At 52.3% G+C, this 17,598-nt stretch overlaps 2 protein-coding genes across 4 annotated transcripts in view; one reads left to right on the top strand and one right to left on the bottom strand.

Moving 5' to 3' along the window:
• Nucleotides 1–3,537: 3,537 nt before the first annotated feature.
• INAFM2 (InaF motif containing 2) lies at nt 3,538–4,579 on the bottom strand. The gene has a single exon (XM_058848261.1). The coding sequence runs from the start codon at nt 4,417–4,419 to the stop codon at nt 4,027–4,029; it is 393 nt and encodes a 130-aa protein (XP_058704244.1). The 5' UTR covers nt 4,420–4,579; the 3' UTR covers nt 3,538–4,026.
• A 131-nt stretch (nt 4,580–4,710) lies between these two features.
• The window catches only part of PLCB2 (phospholipase C beta 2), a 46,408-nt gene continuing 33,520 nt past the window's right edge, over nt 4,711–17,598 (top strand). For 2 of the 3 annotated variants that reach the window (XM_058848139.1, XM_058848133.1), the window contains exon 1: nt 4,711–4,917. In XM_058848139.1, the coding sequence (XP_058704122.1) occupies nt 4,714–4,917 (204 nt within the window). In that variant the 5' untranslated portion in view covers nt 4,711–4,713. Of the gene's footprint in view, nt 4,918–15,632; nt 16,552–17,598 lie in introns of those variants that run through there. The other variant, XM_058848148.1, reaches the window with a different exon arrangement.

Raw genomic sequence — 17,598 nt, 5'->3', positions numbered from 1 at the left:
CAAGCCAAGCTTCATCTCCTTAGCTTCATGCTCCAGCTCAGCTATGACTGTTTCTTATGCCATTCCCCTCGCTGTGTGCTCCAGCAGCTCCAGGACTCAGAGCCAGCCATTGGTAACACTCCCTTGAGCAGCCCACCGAGATCAGCTTTGACTTCTCTGAGGGAAATCCCCGATGCCCAGAAGCAGCCACTAATTTTGTTATCACTACACCACACAACTGCTTTTCAGCTATGCTCAGGGATTAAGTCAAGATTCCCTGTCAGAAAAACTGCACAGGAATCTGGGATTAAGATGACGTGCATTGCATCAGATGAGCCCGCAAGAGAATGCGCATGGGGAAAAGAGAGCTTTTAGAGATGGAAACGTGAGCCAGCTGCTGGAGCAGATTACATGCTCCAGTAACTCTTTTTCCTGCTATTTCCCTTCTGGTCCCTCTGCACGTGAGTGACACTAAATGCTCTCCTTGCACAAACTGGGCTCATTGGGACAAGACCAGTGTGCACAGGCAGAGGGCAGGTATTAGATGTCTATCACAAAAGCAAAAGGCTTTAAGGTAATTTGCTCATATTTGAGTACCTCCTTCGTCCAAATGACTTCCAGACACCTCCCTTCCTCACTGATGTGCACACACTGGGAATATGGCACAGCACTGTTGGCAGGTGACCTGCAGGACCACAGCTGTGTGAAGGGAATAACCCTCCCCAGCAATTCCAAGGAGTCAACACCTTGAATCACAAGGTTACAGTCATTTCTACCCAGGAAGCAACTCACAACCCTGTGCCTTGTCTTGCCTGATACAATCATCTTATTAAGTGAACCTCAATTTTATTATGTTTTTGAGGAGCAATGAAGGGAAAGGGTGAACTGGAGCTGAAGTAACACAACAGATGACACAACCATCTGCCTTTTAAACCTCAGCTTTACCCCAGACTGGTGACTGCACCATTTTAGGGCACTAAAGCAATTCTGTTGAGATGCAGATGACTCTCTCAGTACAAAGATGGCAACATAATGCAAAAATTCCCAGTCCAAGTATCTGTTGCAGCCAATCTACTTACAAAGAAATCCCTAGTGCCCTGAATTTTAAGTTAGCTTACACCTAGAAACCAGTCCAGATGAGCTATTTTTCTTACTACAGTATTTGCAAAGTACGCTTAGTCACCGATTTCTTCGACAGTCTGTCATGATGAGAGTAAGATGCACAGCAATGGGCTCATTACAGGCTGACAACAGCTCCCAACGGGAGCACATCTGCCTCCGGAGGGCTATGATTCCTGGCTAGGAAAGGGATGGGGAAAAGATTGTAGCTGGAGAATGTGGTTCCAGAAGATTTGGAAAACCAGGCTGCAGAAATCACCAAAGCTCCCTGGCCATTAGGCCAGCAGCCCACAACCCTTCTGCATCTTCCTCAGGCAGACTCCCCTCCCTCGCACACTCAGTACAACCGGAGTGAAGCCCCAGGATGCTCCAAAGCCAGTTGTAATAGGTACAGAAATAGCAGCATTTCACTGAAATCTGTTTGTCAGCAGAGGAGAAGATGCAAAAACACAGTCTGGGAACTCACCAAGCCTGCACTTTCCTACAGGAATGCAGACAGCCACAACCATCCTCGTACTGGCTCATCAACTATTTTTAGCACCAGAAGGGGAGGCAGCCATCAGTGAAGGGCCTGTTCCCTTTGATTCAGCGGATTTGAGCACTGTCTCTGTCCCAGAGATCCTTTGCTACCAAAACCACAAACCAGGTAAAGAGCTTTAGGTTGTTCCTGCTCCCCAGTACAAGGCGTCTCTCAGCAGTTACACGACAGGTTGGAAGAGGGCCACGCAGCCCATTTAATTCCATTCACTTCCTCTCCCCTCTGCACCATGCAACCAGGCTCTATTAGTCTTCTGAGAGCAATTGTAGTTAAAGTGAAGGATGCCAGGAGGCCCTGGGCACTCAGCACAGATTGGATGCACCGTTCAGAGCCGCTAGAGTCACCAGCTCCAAGCTGCAGGCCAGCAGCAGAGAAATCCCAGCATCCATGTCATTGCACGCAGCTTTATTTATCTCCAAAGGTTTTACAAGTTAAACACAAGCTCCTTCTCAGAGACACTTCCCAACTGGTTCTGCATTTAGCACCCGAGCCAAGGAGCAGACTAAACTCAACTGGCACCACAATGAGCCTGGTTTCTCTGTCGCTCATTCCTCCCTTGGGGAGCTGCAGGAACTTTCCCCCACAATCAGAGGTGTATCCCAAGGCCAGCAAATGGCATTGCTGTCACCAGGACCTGGAACTGCCATGGGCATGAGCAGTCCCACAGAAAGAGATCAACACACTGTGGGCAGAACCATCAGAGGAACACAATTCCCCACTCACAGAACAGACACCCGTGGGGCCCGGAGCCGGTGCTGCTCTGGGACACTCAGCCTTCCTCCTGCAGATGAACAGCAAGAGCAGAGAAGCAGCTCGGGAGGTGACAGCTGCAGGGCACCCATCTGCTGACACAGTGCTTCCAGCTATTCCACCTGCCCCGCAGGAGGGTGGCAGCGATCCCATGATTTTGGCTAAAGTGACTAAGCGGGATTGTTTTATCCTTCCACCAGCTTTTCGTTCCAACAAGACAAAGCCTTCCCTGCACGCTCCCCAGAACACTGGAAAGGAGGGTGAAAAGATCACAAACCACTCTCCTTTTACCTCATTTCTCCCTACAAGCCCTCTGGTCCTGGTTCTACCTTTCACAGATGCTGTAAAGGCAATGCCCAGCTGAGGATGCAGCCTTAAAAAACCAACACAGTCCCAAACCCTGATTATGATATGAAACAGCTCTTTTCAAGCAGCCAAGTGCTGTATTTTATGGTTCCTTTGTGATCTGCACAACTGAAATACGTACGCCACGTTACAGCACATTTGCATCCCTCAGCAGAAGGAATCTGAACTGCTGTGATTCTTTCACAGGGATGCAGCACAGCCTGGCAGCCTCACAGATTCAGCCGAATCCATCCATCTGGAAAGCAGCAGCTTGGAACAACATGGCTCTTAGAGTTTCTAGTTTATATCCCACATCCCAGAGTCATTAAAGGCCATGTTTTCATACTGCTCATCCAGGAACAGAAGATTTCTGAGGACCACAGAGCAGGAAACCAAGGAGCTGGGAGTAGAGCCTTCCCAGGACACACCAGGAGCTGCCTGGCCCAGACCTACCCTGGTTCCACTTGCTCCAGAGGTGCGGGGATGATCTGTAAGCGCTGCCATCCCTCGCAGGCAGCAGCACGCGGGTACAACCGTGCTGCAGCTCAGAGCCCACCAGCACCCACCGCCACAGCTCCACCTGCTCTGCCAGCACAGATCAAACCTTTCCAGCACCACTGCTTCGCTTCCACAATTAGCCACGTATAGAGGTTTCTCCAGCCTCACCTACAGAGACCAATGACAAATGAATCAACATCATATACCACAGTTGCCCATTGCAGTGGCCAAATTTTTGCTACTCAGACCCCTTCCAGTTCAGCAGTCCTCCTCCCACCACCGAAGAGAACATACTTTGTTACAGAGACTTTCATATTGGGAAAATATTTTAATATAGTAAACAAGTCAATTTACCTTCCACATATTTTAAATAAGTTTATGCTCATCGTTAAACAAAACTGTTTTTACTTCAACAACGGATTACAGCCTCTAAATTCGTATTGTTCCCAGCTGATCCTGTAAATAGCGAGGAATTTTGGACACCGATATCCTTGTATAGGTAACAGACTGGCATAAACAGCGCAGGAATTCAATGCGGGTTCAAAGGGAGAAGCTAGCCCTGGTGAGGAAGAAAACGAAGCCACAAAATTCCCTTTTGAGGAAAAACCGGGGGGAAAAAGAAGATACCGCAGTTCCACCGAGTCCAAACGGGGCCGAGTCAGTCTCCAGGTCGGTCTCCGGTCAGTCTCCACGGGCGCTGCACGGTGCCGCAGGGACGGGCGAGCCATCGGTCTCCATCCTCGGCCGAGCCCCGGGGCCGCATCCCCGGCGGCGCGGCCTCCCGCGGCCCGCCCGCCTCAGGGGCTGCCGGCGCCCGGCCCGCTCCCAGCCGCGGGCGGGGGGGACGCGGCCGGCGGGGCGGTGGCGGTGGCGGCGGGGCCGGGGCCGGTGCGCGGCGGTGCGGGCGGAGGCCCCGCCGTGGGTCCGGCGGGCGCGGCGCGGAGCTGCGCGGGGGTGGCGGCGGCGCCGGGGCCGGGGCTGGAGGAGCCGCCGCTGCCGCGCACCGGCTGCCAGATGAGGCTGTAGTAGACGGCGAGCACGATGGCGGCCAGCGAGACGGAGAGCACGTAGGCCAGCACGGTGGCCAGGCGCACCCACTTCTTGTTGGTCTTGGCCGCCATGCGCGCCTTCTTGTCCCCGGTGTAAGTGGCGGGCTTGCCCCGCTCCGCGCCCGCCTCCTTCTCCTTCATGGGGGCCCGGCCCTTGGCCCGCTGCTCCACCGAGCCCTCCGTGCTGGCTCCGGCCCGGATCGGCCGCCGCCGCCGCTCAGGACATGCCGGTACCGCCCGCGCTGTCGCCGGTGCCGCTGCCCGCGCTGCCCCGCCGGGGGCGAGGGGCGGAGCGTAGGGGGCAACCCCGCCCTGAGGGGTGGGAACCACAGGAGGGCAGGGGAGGAGAAGGGAGGAGAGGGGAGGAGAGAGGGCAGGGGGAGGAGGGAGAGCAGGGGGAGGAGCCCGGGACACCTTTAAAAGGAGCCCCCCGGCATGTGCGGCTCCCCCCGCCGTTTCCCGCCCCGGCGTGAGGGGAGGCCGGTGAGCGGAGCCTCGGGGACATGGGCAGCACCCGCCGAGCCGCAGGAAGGCTTCTGGCACGGCCTCCTGGAACATGCCTGGTGCTGGAGGAGGTCAGGAGTCTCCTCTCTGCTCTGGCTTCCCGACGGAGTTACTTCTTGTGTCTCCCTGATGCAGGTACGTGCTGCCTGCACCTCTGTGAGGCGGCAAGGGTGCCTGAACCAAGAGGCAATTTTTAGAGGGAAGGGCTGCCTTAGTTTTGTCCAAACTTGGCTCTTCCTGAACCCGTTATTGATGTAATTTAAACCTTCTCCTAAGGTATGGCTTCACCTTACTACACCACAGATCTTAGTTCCCTAGAAAATTATTCTATTTTCTTGTTCAAAAGACAGCTAAAATGCTGATTTGGGGTATAAATTAGCCTTGTTTTCTTTATGGTGCAAGAAAATTACTTTTGGGAATGATGTAATTGGTACTTTCTGTAATCGTTTTCTCCCTCCCTTCAATCTGAGGTCAATCAGGTGTAGGGGTTGCAGCAGAAACCTCTTGTAAACCAGGACTTGTAGTTCTGGAAGAGGCTGCAGCAGCTGGAGAGCTGCCTATTACCCAAAGAGGCTTCCCCAAGAAGATATATTATGGAACAAATAGAGTAGCTGCAAAATAATTGCAATTCTTGGAAAGGGAGGATTGTGTTTGCTCCAGGTGTGCTGTCTGTATGTGGAGGGGGGGCACTGCCATGGTGATCTGTGTGCACTGAGCAGGCAGGGCAGGAGCTCCCAGAGACCAGCAGCAAAAGGAGCATCTAGGAGAAGCTGTGAAGCCCCTCAAGTATGGAGTGTGTGGCTGATTGTTCTTACACAGGCAAAGCAGTTTTGGGGACAAAACCAAAAACAAGGTCTGTTCCAACCTGAATGATTTTGAACTACATGTTTTGGCCTCTTGGAGTATTTAATGTTCATTAAATCTGGCTGCATGTCTGGGAAATGTTTGTTAGCCAGTTTTGGGACTTCTCTGTGTGTCCTGGGCCTCTCTTGTGCTGATTGGTTACACCTGATTGGATTGTTACACCTGTGTTCTCCTTAAAATCAAATGTCTCACACCTAAACAGAATTAGCTGATGATTCCCAGCTGGCAAAACTTTCATGGGTTATAGAATTGCCTCTTCTGTGGTGTTAGGTTATGGAGAGGTTATATACACAAAATTTCTTGAGCTGTATATGTTTAAATTTAACTGTACACATGAATTTACAGCAATTCCTACAAAATGGATTTGCTAGTAATTTATCAATGTATTTTCCCTCAATGATGGGTTTGCTCCAGCTCCTTCCCCTGTTCTGTTCAGCAGGTGAAATGATGATGAGTTACTACCTCCCACAAGTCCCTTCCCTATGCTCTTGCTTAATCCCAGTTAAGAGGCAGAGGATTGACATGTACAGGGAATGCCTCTGGGACTTAGCGAGGTCTTGACAGTTTTTGCCTGGTGCTTGTCGGGTTGAAGTGCTGAGGCCTGAACAACAGGCCCTGAGCCAAAGCTGACCTCTCCATGAACCTTCCAACCAAATGTTATATGTAGCCACTCATATCAACCAATACCATTAGCATGATAGATATATCTGCTCATTGTCAAAACACGTGGTCTGTTGGGGAAGGTGAAACAGGGAAACCTTATGAATGTGATGGTTTAACAAAAGAGTCTGGAAATATGAAGGCTAGAATCAAAGTAGAAATGAAAGCCTGCTTTGAGTCATAGGATACTGAGTACTGGTTAACCAAAGAACAATAGCTTAGCCAGCTAGAGGAGAATCCCTGTTGATAAAACAATGTCCTTCTGCTGATAAAGAATGCAAAGGCCAAGAAGCAAGGAAAGAACTTGTAAGGTTTTGTAGAATCTAAAATGCAACACTGTATGTTAATAGAGGGAAGCGCATAGGCTGAATGTAAATTCTTTAGTGGGTGTGTCTCATGGTGATTGGTTACTAAGAATTAGAATATTCACGATAGAAAAAGATATATTGAATTGTAACAAGAACTTCGCTCTTTTTACTCTTTACTCTTTACTCTGACCTCTTAACTCTCCTCTCGGACCCCTTACCCTTTCCCTCTTACCCCTCTCCCCCTCTCCCCCGCTCCTAACTCTCAGCCCCCTCTCCCTGCTCCTACCCCTCTCGTCCTCCCTGCTCTCTCCCTCTGCTTTTTCCCTCTTTCTCTCTGCTCTCTTACTCCCTCCCTCCCTCATCCAACCTCACCTCCCCTGTTCTACCTGTTCTCTCCCTTCCCCCGGACCACGTGGACGCCGAGGCTGGTGGCGGACACGGGTCTTCCCTCCTTTTACCCTTATAATAAATTGCTTATACTTAAACAGCTTGACCCTGGAGAAGTCTCTCACCGCGAGCGAGAATTTATATACGCCAATACCTGGCGCCCATCGTCTGAGACCCGTCCCACGCCTTCTCCATCGGTGAGACACTTCTCCATCATTGGTAACTAAAAAGACTGGTTTTTCACCCTTTAAGGCCGTCTGGAGTGCAGTTTATGCGGCTGATCACCGTAACACTGTAACTCTTTTTCCCCTGTTCCGCGGCACCCTCGGGCACGGGCCGGCTGTTGCTTAGCAGCGTCAGCTCCGGAGCTTTAGAGGTATCCGCCGCGTGTTTTTTTCGGGGTGCGGGTTGCCAGGCGACCTCGGCACCCCTGGTTTCCGCAGGGCCCTGTGGCACTGAGAAGGGTGGCAAAGCCACGCCTCTTCTGTGCTACACGGGACTCCCCCCCTGCGTGGTTTATTCGGGGTGCAGGTTGCCAGGCGACCTCGGCACCCCTGGTTTCCGCAGGGCCCTGTGGCACTGAGAAGGGTGGCAAAGCCACGCCTCTTCTGTGCTACACGGGACTCCCCCCCTGCGTGGTTTATTCGGGGTGCAGGTTGCCAGGCGACCTCGGCACCCCTGGTTTCCGCAGGGCCCTGTGGCACTGAGAAGGGTGGCAAAGCCACGCCTCTTCTGTGCTACACGGGACTCCCCCCCTGCGTGGTTTATTCGGGGTGCAGGTTGCCAGGCGACCTCGGCACCCCTGGTTTCCGCAGGGCCCTGTGGCACTGAGAAGGGTGGCAAAGCCACGCCTCTTCTGTGCTACACGGGACTCCCCCCCTGCGTGGTTTATTCGGGGTGCAGGTTGCCAGGCGACCTCGGCACCCCTGGTTTCCGCAGGGCCCTGTGGCACTGAGAAGGGTGGCAAAGCCACGCCTCTTCTGTGCTACACGGGACTCCCCCCCTGCGTGGTTTTTTCGGGGTGCAGGTTGCCAGGCGACCTCGGCACCCCTGGTTTCCGCAGGGTCCTGTGACACGAGAGAGGGTGGCAAAGCCACATCTCTTCTGTGCTACACGGGACTCCCCCCCTGCGTGGTTTATTCGGGGTGAAGATTGCGTAGCAGCGTCTGAACCCCTGGTTTCCGTGGAGCCCCCGTGGAGCTCAGGGGGGCGTTGCAAGGCGACGTCTCACCTGGGCTAGGCGGGGAAAGCCTCTACGTGGTCGAGCGAGGGGTAAACGCTGCCACAGCATCTGCACCCCGATCTCTCTAAAAGTTTTTCCGCTGCAGTGTCCAAACCATAGTTTTTAGACGACTCTGCAGCGTGGTTATGTGCGAGTATTACTAAGTGACACCAGAGAACGGACAGGAGGTGCCTGGCCAGCACCCATCGCCCGAGCTCTGAGAGACGAGCCAACATCATTTAGATAAGAGGTGAGTCACAAACCAGTCTATCATGGGTCAAAGCCATTCAACCCCAGACAAAAAGCTGTATAAGCAACTAAAATTCTTACTGAAAGCCAGCCAAAGTAATTTGCCTAAACGAGAACTAAAAACCCTCCTAACCTGGACTCTAGTTAATTTCCCAAACGCAAAACACTCAGAATTTTTTACTAGAGATTTCTGGGACACAGTTGGTAATAAGCTTTTTAATAACATTTCCCGCCGAGATATGGCGGCCGCAAAGTTGGTCCCAGCCTGTAGGGCACTCGTAGAAATGTGTGCCGCGAATACACAACGCGCGACGAGCCCCCCGGACCCCGCAACCCCCGTATCTCCTACCCCTCCCCCCGACCACGCGGCCCCCGCATCCTCTGTCCCCGCCGGCCCCCCTCCCTTCCTGCCCGTTCAGACCGGTGTGCCCCCTCCCCCCGACTACGCGGCCCCCGTACCCTCGGTCCCCGTCGTCCCCCCTCCCTTCCTGCCCGCTCAGACCGGTGTGTCCCCTCCCCCCGACCATGTGGCCCCCGTACCCTCGGTCCCCGCCGTCCCCCCTCCCTTCCTGCCCGCTCAGTCCGGCGCGCCCCCTCCCCCCCACCACGCGGTCCCCGTTCCCCCTACCCCAGTTCCGGCACGATCCGTTCCCACCCCTCCCCCCGCCTTCCCCGTCCCACCGCCCCGCTTTTGCCCCCCTCCTGCCGTCCTAGCTTCCCCCGATGTTGCGGTCCCGCCCCGTTCCACCGTCCCCGCGGCTATGGGCCCCGCCGCCGCTGCGGCTCCGCCGACCCCCGGCGGCGCGGTCCCCGCGGTCCCGCCTGCCCCCGCCGACACCGTGGTTCCCGGCTCCGCCACCCCACCCACCCTCGGCATCGCGGTTCCCACAGCTCAGCTCCCCTACACCCCCTCCGTGCCGCCCGCGCCGCCTTGGTGCCCCGCGGGCTCCGCTTTCCCGGCGCCCGTGGTGCCGCCGGCCCCGCCGCCGCCGCCGTGCAGCGACACCGATCTGAGCGGTGCGGCGCGGCCCGATCCGAAATGCCCGCTGCCGTACACCACTCCCCCATGCTGCCCTGCGGCGCTGACGCCATCCACGCATGCGCAGACACAATTTCTGTCGCCGGCGCTCCTGCCTCCGCCGTCCCCGGGTCCCCCGTGCCACCCCCCCGTGCCAGCCTCTCAAACTGCGGAGGGGGAGAGTAAGGACGGGAACGGGACCCCGGCTCTACAGCTGCTGACACCCGCGTCGCCTCTGCCACCGCCCAGCCCAGCCACTGTCCAGTCCCCGCCATGCGTCTTCACGTCCCCGCGTCCACCACCGAAGCCGCCCGACACCGGCACACGGCCCCCGCCTGTCTCTGCCCCGCTGCTGACACCGGCACAGATCCCGTCTGTATCCGCTAGGTCAGCAACTCTCCCCGACAGCGCGGAACAGCGACAGCCACGGCCCCCGCGCACCGATGTACTGCCACTCCCGGGCTCACCTACACGACTCTTGAACTGCCCTGCACCACAACCAGCAGCCACGAAAGACGGGGGAGAACGGGAGCGAGAAATAGAGGGAAATAAAGAAAGAGATTATTCAAAAGCAGATACCGTACCACCAACAGTGACAATTCAAGCAAAGGAACTTAGAAAGACTTTGAGAGAAAGTGATCTACCAGAGATAGTTCAACAAAAAACAAACGAATTCCCGTTATTTGCATGAATGCATGTTGTTTTTACCCTTTTGCATCAATCTTTGTAGTAAAACTTTACCTGTAAATCAGCCCAAGATAAATGCCTGGGTTGCCTTAGCCAAAGACTGCAAGCTTTGATACCATCTGCTTGTCAGATCATACTGTTCCCATTCATAAACAGCTGCAAAATTTGAAAAATTTAGCCAAACAAACTCATATTGATAATTCTAAAGTGAATCAATCTGACCTTCAAAAGTTAGAGAAGCTGGACAATTTGTTTAAAGTTTTAAGCTTTGCACCTTGGCTAAGAGAACTCTGTAAAATAAGTTTAATTGTTTTAATAAGTGTTAATTGTAGTTTTAGGAGCAGTACCCGTTATACTTCAGTGTGTGCAAAAACTAACAAATAAGACAGTTTCTATTATCTTAAATAGTTCATCGAGACAGGGGAGATGTTGGGGAAGGTGAAACAGGGAAACCTTATGAATGTGATGGTTTAACAAAAGAGTCTGGAAATATGAAGGCTAGAATCAAAGTAGAAATGAAAGCCTGCTTTGAGTCATAGGATACTGAGTACTGGTTAACCAAAGAACAATAGCTTAGCCAGCTAGAGGAGAATCCCTGTTGATAAAACAATGTCCTTCTGCTGATAAAGAATGCAAAGGCCAAGAAGCAAGGAAAGAACTTGTAAGGTTTTGTAGAATCTAAAATGCAACACTGTATGTTAATAGAGGGAAGCGCATAGGCTGAATGTAAATTCTTTAGTGGGTGTGTCTCATGGTGATTGGTTACTAAGAATTAGAATATTCACGATAGAAAAAGATATATTGAATTGTAACAAGAACTTCGCTCTTTTTACTCTTTACTCTTTACTCTTTACTCTGACCTCTTAACTCTCCTCTCGGACCCCTTACCCTTTCCCTCTTACCCCTCTCCCCCTCTCCCCCGCTCCTAACTCTCAGCCCCCTCTCCCTGCTCCTACCCCTCTCGTCCTCCCTGCTCTCTCCCTCTGCTTTTTCCCTCTTTCTCTCTGCTCTCTTACTCCCTCCCTCCCTCATCCAACCTCACCTCCCCTGTTCTACCTGTTCTCTCCCTTCCCCCGGACCACGTGGACGCCGAGGCTGGTGGCGGACACGGGTCTTCCCTCCTTTTACCCTTATAATAAATTGCTTATACTTAAACAGCTTGACCCTGGAGAAGTCTCTCACCGCGAGCGAGAATTTATATACTCCAATAGTGGTCACCTTTCCCTATTTAGGAACTGGATAAAGCCAGACGTGCAGGGGCATTGTTGGAACATTCCCAGAAAATATATTGAGTGTGATGGGCTTGTGATGTTCTGCCTTCAGCCCAACAGCTTCATCTCCCTATTGCATTTATTTGTGACTCACTCATGCTGCGGTGGAAACTTCCCCCTCCTAAACCACACAATTCCATGATATTATTCAAGAAACTAGGTGTTCTTAAGGCTCTCTTCTCCCTGCCAACCCTCTGCTCTCAGGGCTTTGAGTAAGACAAGGTTTGTGTTCATTAAATGTGAAGTCTTGGCTTTTGCGAAAGTCAGGTGAAAGCTTTCCATTTTATTGTGGACAAATAACTGTGTGTGGGCTTCTCTCCAGGCAGCTGTGAGCAGGTCTGTGCCTTCTTTCCTAAATGGAACTCCTTGCTAACAAGCACCCCTAAAGGAGCTGCAGTAATGGTGTTTGCTTTGTCCTTGGGGTTTTATCAAAAGCACCAAGTTGTGCTCTGAGTGGACTCCTGTGGTACAAAACTGGAGCTCTGGGGTCTTGTCAAGTCAGTGACTATGTCTGACACTAGACACAGCTTGAAAATTATCTCTCTCTAGGATTCTCCTAAGGAGCACAAAAGAGATTACTTGCTGGAGACATAGTCAGAGGTATGTGATGCACTCAGGGACTCCTGCCAAGGAAGGAGAGCTGCAGAGCCCCTGAACAGTCTTCTTCCCACCACTCCAAAAACTGCTCTGCAGGCTCCTGTTCTCTATAAGCTCCTTTAATTTTGACTTCTCACATCTGAGGGTCCACTAGAAAGCTTGAATTCTGCTGCTACCTGTTGCAGTGGGATGTTTGTTTGCTCTCCAAAGGTCCCTGAAGGATGTAGCTAAATGAATCTTGTTATTGATTTCCCATGATGACAGTCAGTGAATAGCATCCCAGTGCTGCAGGATAGGGATGACCTAATTAAGGGAAGATTGCTGGCCTGAGATTGACTCTCTCCATGCAGACCCTGCTTCTGAGAGTAGCAGAATACTGGATGGGCTGCCTGGGACATCTCTGAGCTGTGCAAAGGCCTTTTCAGGGAGGAGGAGAATGCTGTAGGTTGAGGGTGGATAATACAGAAATGAGAGCTTTGGGCTAGCATGTGAAGAAGTGAAATTTGTGGAAGGGCTGGGGGAGACCATGGCTGACACCTGTTCAGTTCCATGAACTGAGTAGGCAAACAGTTGGAGTAAATTGGACTGGTGGAGTTGGAAGGAAAGTTGATGAACTTAAGAGCAGAAAGGGGCTTTTCCCCCCAGTATCCTGATTTCCTGAGTGGTGTTTTATACTGGAGGTACTGGGGGGGGACTGGCTGCATCCACCTCCAGGAGTGGTACAAGTTGCTTTCCTGTTCTTGTTACTCTGCTATTCAAGTGTACCATGAGATGGGCATGTTGTTTATGTGCTGCTGCTGCTCCTCATGCTCTTCCTTTCCTGTTAATGATCTGTCTTGGAAAGTCTTGCTCTTTTCCCAGCAGTCAGGAATGGCATGGTTCAGCCAGCCCTGGGTAGCAGTGACCTGGCACTGCAGGAATGTATGGGATGTTTAAATATGGTGTGATCCTGCTTGCAGCACTCACTGCGCTGGTTGGAAGTACGCTGAAAGCTGTCAGTGCTGTAAACACAACACGCTCTGCCCAGTGAGCAGTTAATTACAGGCCTAACCATGTCTTGGTGGTTGGACAGATAGTTTCTTGGGGTTTGGGGTTTTTTTTTTGCACAAGACCTCACTGCTTTTATGGTTTTGTGGCATCTGTGGCCACTTCTCTGGGCCATAGTCCACTGCCCTCTGACTTGTGCAGATCAAGCTGAAGAGTCGTGCTGAGAACTGTCAGGAGTCCTTGTGGTTTCAGCTCGAAGTGGGACACAAGATATGCCCCTGTACACACACTCAGCAGTTCTGCTCTCCAGGGTGGTGAGAAAATACTGGCTTTGTGGTCTCAATGGTATCATTAATCCTTTCTGGATTGCCGACGCTTTGAGGGCAGAGCAGCCACAGGAGCAGTGGGATGGGCTGGCATTTGCAGAGCTGGGAGTTCACTGTTGATGTGCAGTGTCACAGCTCTTCACTAGAGGACAGCATTATACACGGCAAAGTAATTATCCTGCAACAATGCTGGGAGAGACGTTTTACGGATTTTCTGTGTGCCAGGAGTAAGCTGGGATGGAGGTTACAGAGTATTTTGCTGGAAGTCAGGAGCCATCCTCTCAGGGATATTTAAGAGTGTGGCTTAAGTCAGTGTCTGCAAACCTTGTCTGAAGGGTGATGCTGCCTGCCTTGCTGCTGCATGCACCTTGGGGGAGATACAGGCTGCTGGATAGGTAGCACAGACAGAGAAGGAAGAATATTAAACAAAAAGGGAAACGTTTGCATCTCCAAACTGTTGCAGCAAGTGGCTGGTTGCCTGGCAGTGAAGGCATGGGAGGAAAGCAAGGAGACAGAGGGATGTGGGATGAGTGTGCACTGTGTGATGTGCCTTACAGGAGAGAGAAAATAAAGGATGGTTTGAATAAACAAATACTGTTTGAGTGCTGCTGTTCCTGCCTGCTCTGATGTTGAAGCTCTCTGCAGAGGGCAGGACTGCTGCTCTATCCTATCGTGGCTCCATCAGCCATCTCTGCATGCAAGGGACAGAGGCTCCCACAGAGCAAGGAGTGTGAAGTGGAAGATAAGGAAAGCTGGGTTGGGCAAGAGGGAGGGAGCTGCAGCTTTTGTGACAACCTTTGTGCAAGTGGGGGTTTGGCCCTTGCTGTTGGGCATCACATGGCCTTGCAGGGCAGCCACCAGCTTGGGAACTGCTCTTCATGCTGCTTGTGTTTGGTTGGGTGTTAATTATGATTTCATTAGTTACTGAATTAAGGCTTTATTCCGTAGGGGAAGCTGACCTTGAGCGACATGTGAGTTGAGCTGTGGCAGGATTCTTGCTTACTTTGTTGATGAGGCAGAGAAAGCTGATGAATATCTGGGTGTGAGAGAAGGACAGAAGCAGCCTCTCAGTGAGGCCCTAGCAGGAAGGTTCTGGGAGGAAGCACTCTTGGTTCACAAAGCTGTGATAATTGATAATACCAGTCAAGCCGCTGGATCCAGTAGCTATGACTGATCTCACCTGCCCTTGGCAGTACCAGGTGGCAAAGCTCATCCCACCTCTCACTGCTTTGGAGCTGTGACCTCCAGAGTCTTCCTGCAGTGCTGTGAGTGTTCCAGAGGCTGAGAGGACTGCAGCACCTCTGAACAAGATTGATACTCTATTCTCTCCGCTGCTGCTCCCTAGTTTAAAGGGAAACAGCCCTGAAGCTGCCCTGGCCTTACAGAAGAGATCAGGCAAGTTTAGAGAACTTTCACTCTTCACTACACCCTTTGTCATCTTCTGCTTCTCTGCTTGGGAGTAACCACTTTCCCTGAGAGTGGGATCCTGGTGAAACTGGCTTAGCTGGGCCTGGAATATCCCAGTGACCCTAAGGAAAGAGAGCTAACAGCCTTCTGTTGGATAGCCAGTTCCTATAAGTGCAAGATCGATAAGTGCAGAAAATGCCATGGTAGCTGGAAATGTAGAAGCTCTCTTATTCCCAGTTGTTTTTTTTTGGCAGGTAAACCCCTTGAAAGACAAAGGATGTTGGGTTTGCTCAGAGTTCTCTTTTCCTGCAGCAGGGAGCTCTGATTCCTGCCTTTATTTATTTTTAAGTTGGAGCACTTGCTGGAGTTCCACTTAATCTCTCCTGCCTCTTGCTGCTGACACCTGAGAATGCCCTTAGGATTCCTTCAGTGACCAAGCCCCAGCTGTCCAGGCTGCTTCCAAGTGCCAGACTTATCAGGGCTGGGCAGAAAGGAAGGAACAAAACATGCAGTTGGCTCCCCTTGCACAGTGAGGGGGTTTGTTCCCCCTTCTTAGACAGTCTGTGCTACTTTTGCCAGCAGCTTGTTCCTGCTGAGCAATGGCAACCTTGTCTTTGATAGGAGATGAGGATGACATCCCACCATGTGCCAGGGAATCCACAGCAATCATAGCACAGTTATTTCCACTTGTAATTAGTTGTGAGGCTCTGTCTCTGATGAAAATTGATCTTGCCCATGTCAGGCTGTTTCATAAGCTGCTCTCCAGGTTAGCCAGTGCCTGTCAGCCAGTGGAGCTCCTTTCCTCCTCTGCTGCCCACATGGAATTCCTTCATTCCAAGATCAGGAGCAGAGACTTGTTTTGGCCCTGTTTGCCTTTAACCTGTTCTGGTTTTGGTCACCTGCCTGCTGCTTTGTCAATATAATCCCCACCTTGCCCACCTCTCCTGTTCTGTGTCCCACGTATCTGCCACAAAGCCAAGTGACTCTGCGGAAGAGCGCAGTTCCTTGAGACTCTGGGAATGTTTTATTTCATCTGGGGAATTTCCAGCTGCCCTGCTGGTCTGTCTCACTTTGAGGATGACATTCAGAAGAGCCCATAAGAGAAAGGAAAACTTAAGACTGGACAGTGCAGTGCATGGCCTCAGAAATGGAATCTGTCCAGAGCAAGGAATGAGTTTGTTTCCTGGGACATCTGGCCTGTTGCATGAAGGGGGCAGTCTGCTTGTATAGCCAGAGCTGAGCTGCTCTGTAACCACAGCTGCTGAAGCAGTTGGAGCATTTCTGGCAATGCCTGTACTTCGTCAAGAGAGCATTTAAGGAAGTTGAGTTGCGGAAGTTCACCGAGCCGGGTGCCTCACCAGCACAGCTCCACGGAGTGGATTCCTCCCGGAGGGACGGTGGGTGTTCGTGCCCACAAGCAGCCCAGCCATCGCCAGCCTTCCTCTGGGTGACCTTGGGTGAGGCTCTGCTTGCCTGGAGAGCAGTTGATTTACAATGCAGATTCATCGCTCCTCGCCTGCCTGTCCCTGCCCCTCCTAAATTGGGCTGGGATATAAGAGGTTGTTTGCTCTCCGATGCCAACAGTGGCCATGGCAGAACGCCCTGCCACGTGAGAGGCAGAGATAGAGGAGAGGGGGCTAAGGAGGAGTGAACTGTGCAGCTGCTCTTGTTTCTGGTAGCTGAGGAGCACATCTGCAGGACCATGTCTCTGCTGAACCCCGTCCTGCCGCCCATGGAGGTGAAGGAGTACCTGTGCAAGGGCGACCGCTTCATCAAATGGGACGATGTGAGTATTGGCGTGTTCCTTCCCTAGGCTGTGCTTGTGGTGGCAGGGAGACACTGGCTGGGTCACAGTTTGTGGGGAGGCTGGGAGCCTGTGTTCAGTGTGATATCCCACCTGACAGCAGAGATCTCTGGACAGGGAGAGGGAAATGGGAAGAACAGGAAAGCTGAGGACTAAAATTAAGGGAGTGTGTGTAAGGGGTTGGGGATGTGATTTCTACACCTCTTGTAGTGGAGGATGGAAACAAATGGAGTGAGTGTGCACTGGGTCTGTGTGTGCAGCCCCTGGCGTAGGACACAAGGTCCAGTCCTTGGGAAGGTGGTCGCTGCTGGGAGTCTCTGTGGGATGAGATACAAATGCCACATTTGGACTTTCTGGAGGAGCATGAGGGGTAGTATCTACTCCAGAGCAAAGAGCACTCACTGCACTTTTCTGATAGAGATGAAATCAGGCTCCAAGTTGCTTCCTCTTATGGCCCTGTTGCCTGAGTGGATCGGGGGTGAGCCATGGCCTCCCACGCCTGCCCGGCCTCTGGGTCTGGGAATGATTGAGCAGTGAAGGGCCTGTGCTTTAACAGGGCTGAAGCCTCAGGGTGCTGCAGCAAGCTGCTGCTCTCTCCAGCTCATTGTCCTCTTTACCTTCAAAACAGCTGCTTTGCAGTCACTGCATTTCTGTATGAGGGGAAGAAAGTATAGAGCAGCAGCAGTTCATTGGAATGGCAGGGCTGCTCTCCTCACTTTCTAAGGAGGCAAAGGAGTGCTTACCCCTGCACCACAAACCTGAGCAGGGGGAGAGCAGCTGCTGTCTGGAAATGGACTGTCTGCTCTTGAGCATGAATGTTGATAAAAGGGGGAGAGCCCAGATTATGGTTATTCACAGGGATCTGGGGATCTGGGTTCATGTGGTGTTGCAAATGAGATGGTCAGAAGGAGCCTGCAGCAGCAGTGCAGGAGGGATTAGCACTTCTGTGAGTATGAACCTGGAATAGAGGGTTAAGTCTCAAAGGAGCGTGTGGGGGATTGGATCACCTATGAGCAACATCAGCAGGGT

Source organism: Poecile atricapillus, chromosome 1 (assembly GCF_030490865.1).
Source record: "Poecile atricapillus isolate bPoeAtr1 chromosome 1, bPoeAtr1.hap1, whole genome shotgun sequence".
Taxonomy (NCBI): Eukaryota; Metazoa; Chordata; class Aves; order Passeriformes; family Paridae; genus Poecile; species Poecile atricapillus.
The sequence above is the reverse complement of the archived record's forward strand: the minus strand, read 5'-3'. Positions and strand labels throughout refer to the sequence as shown.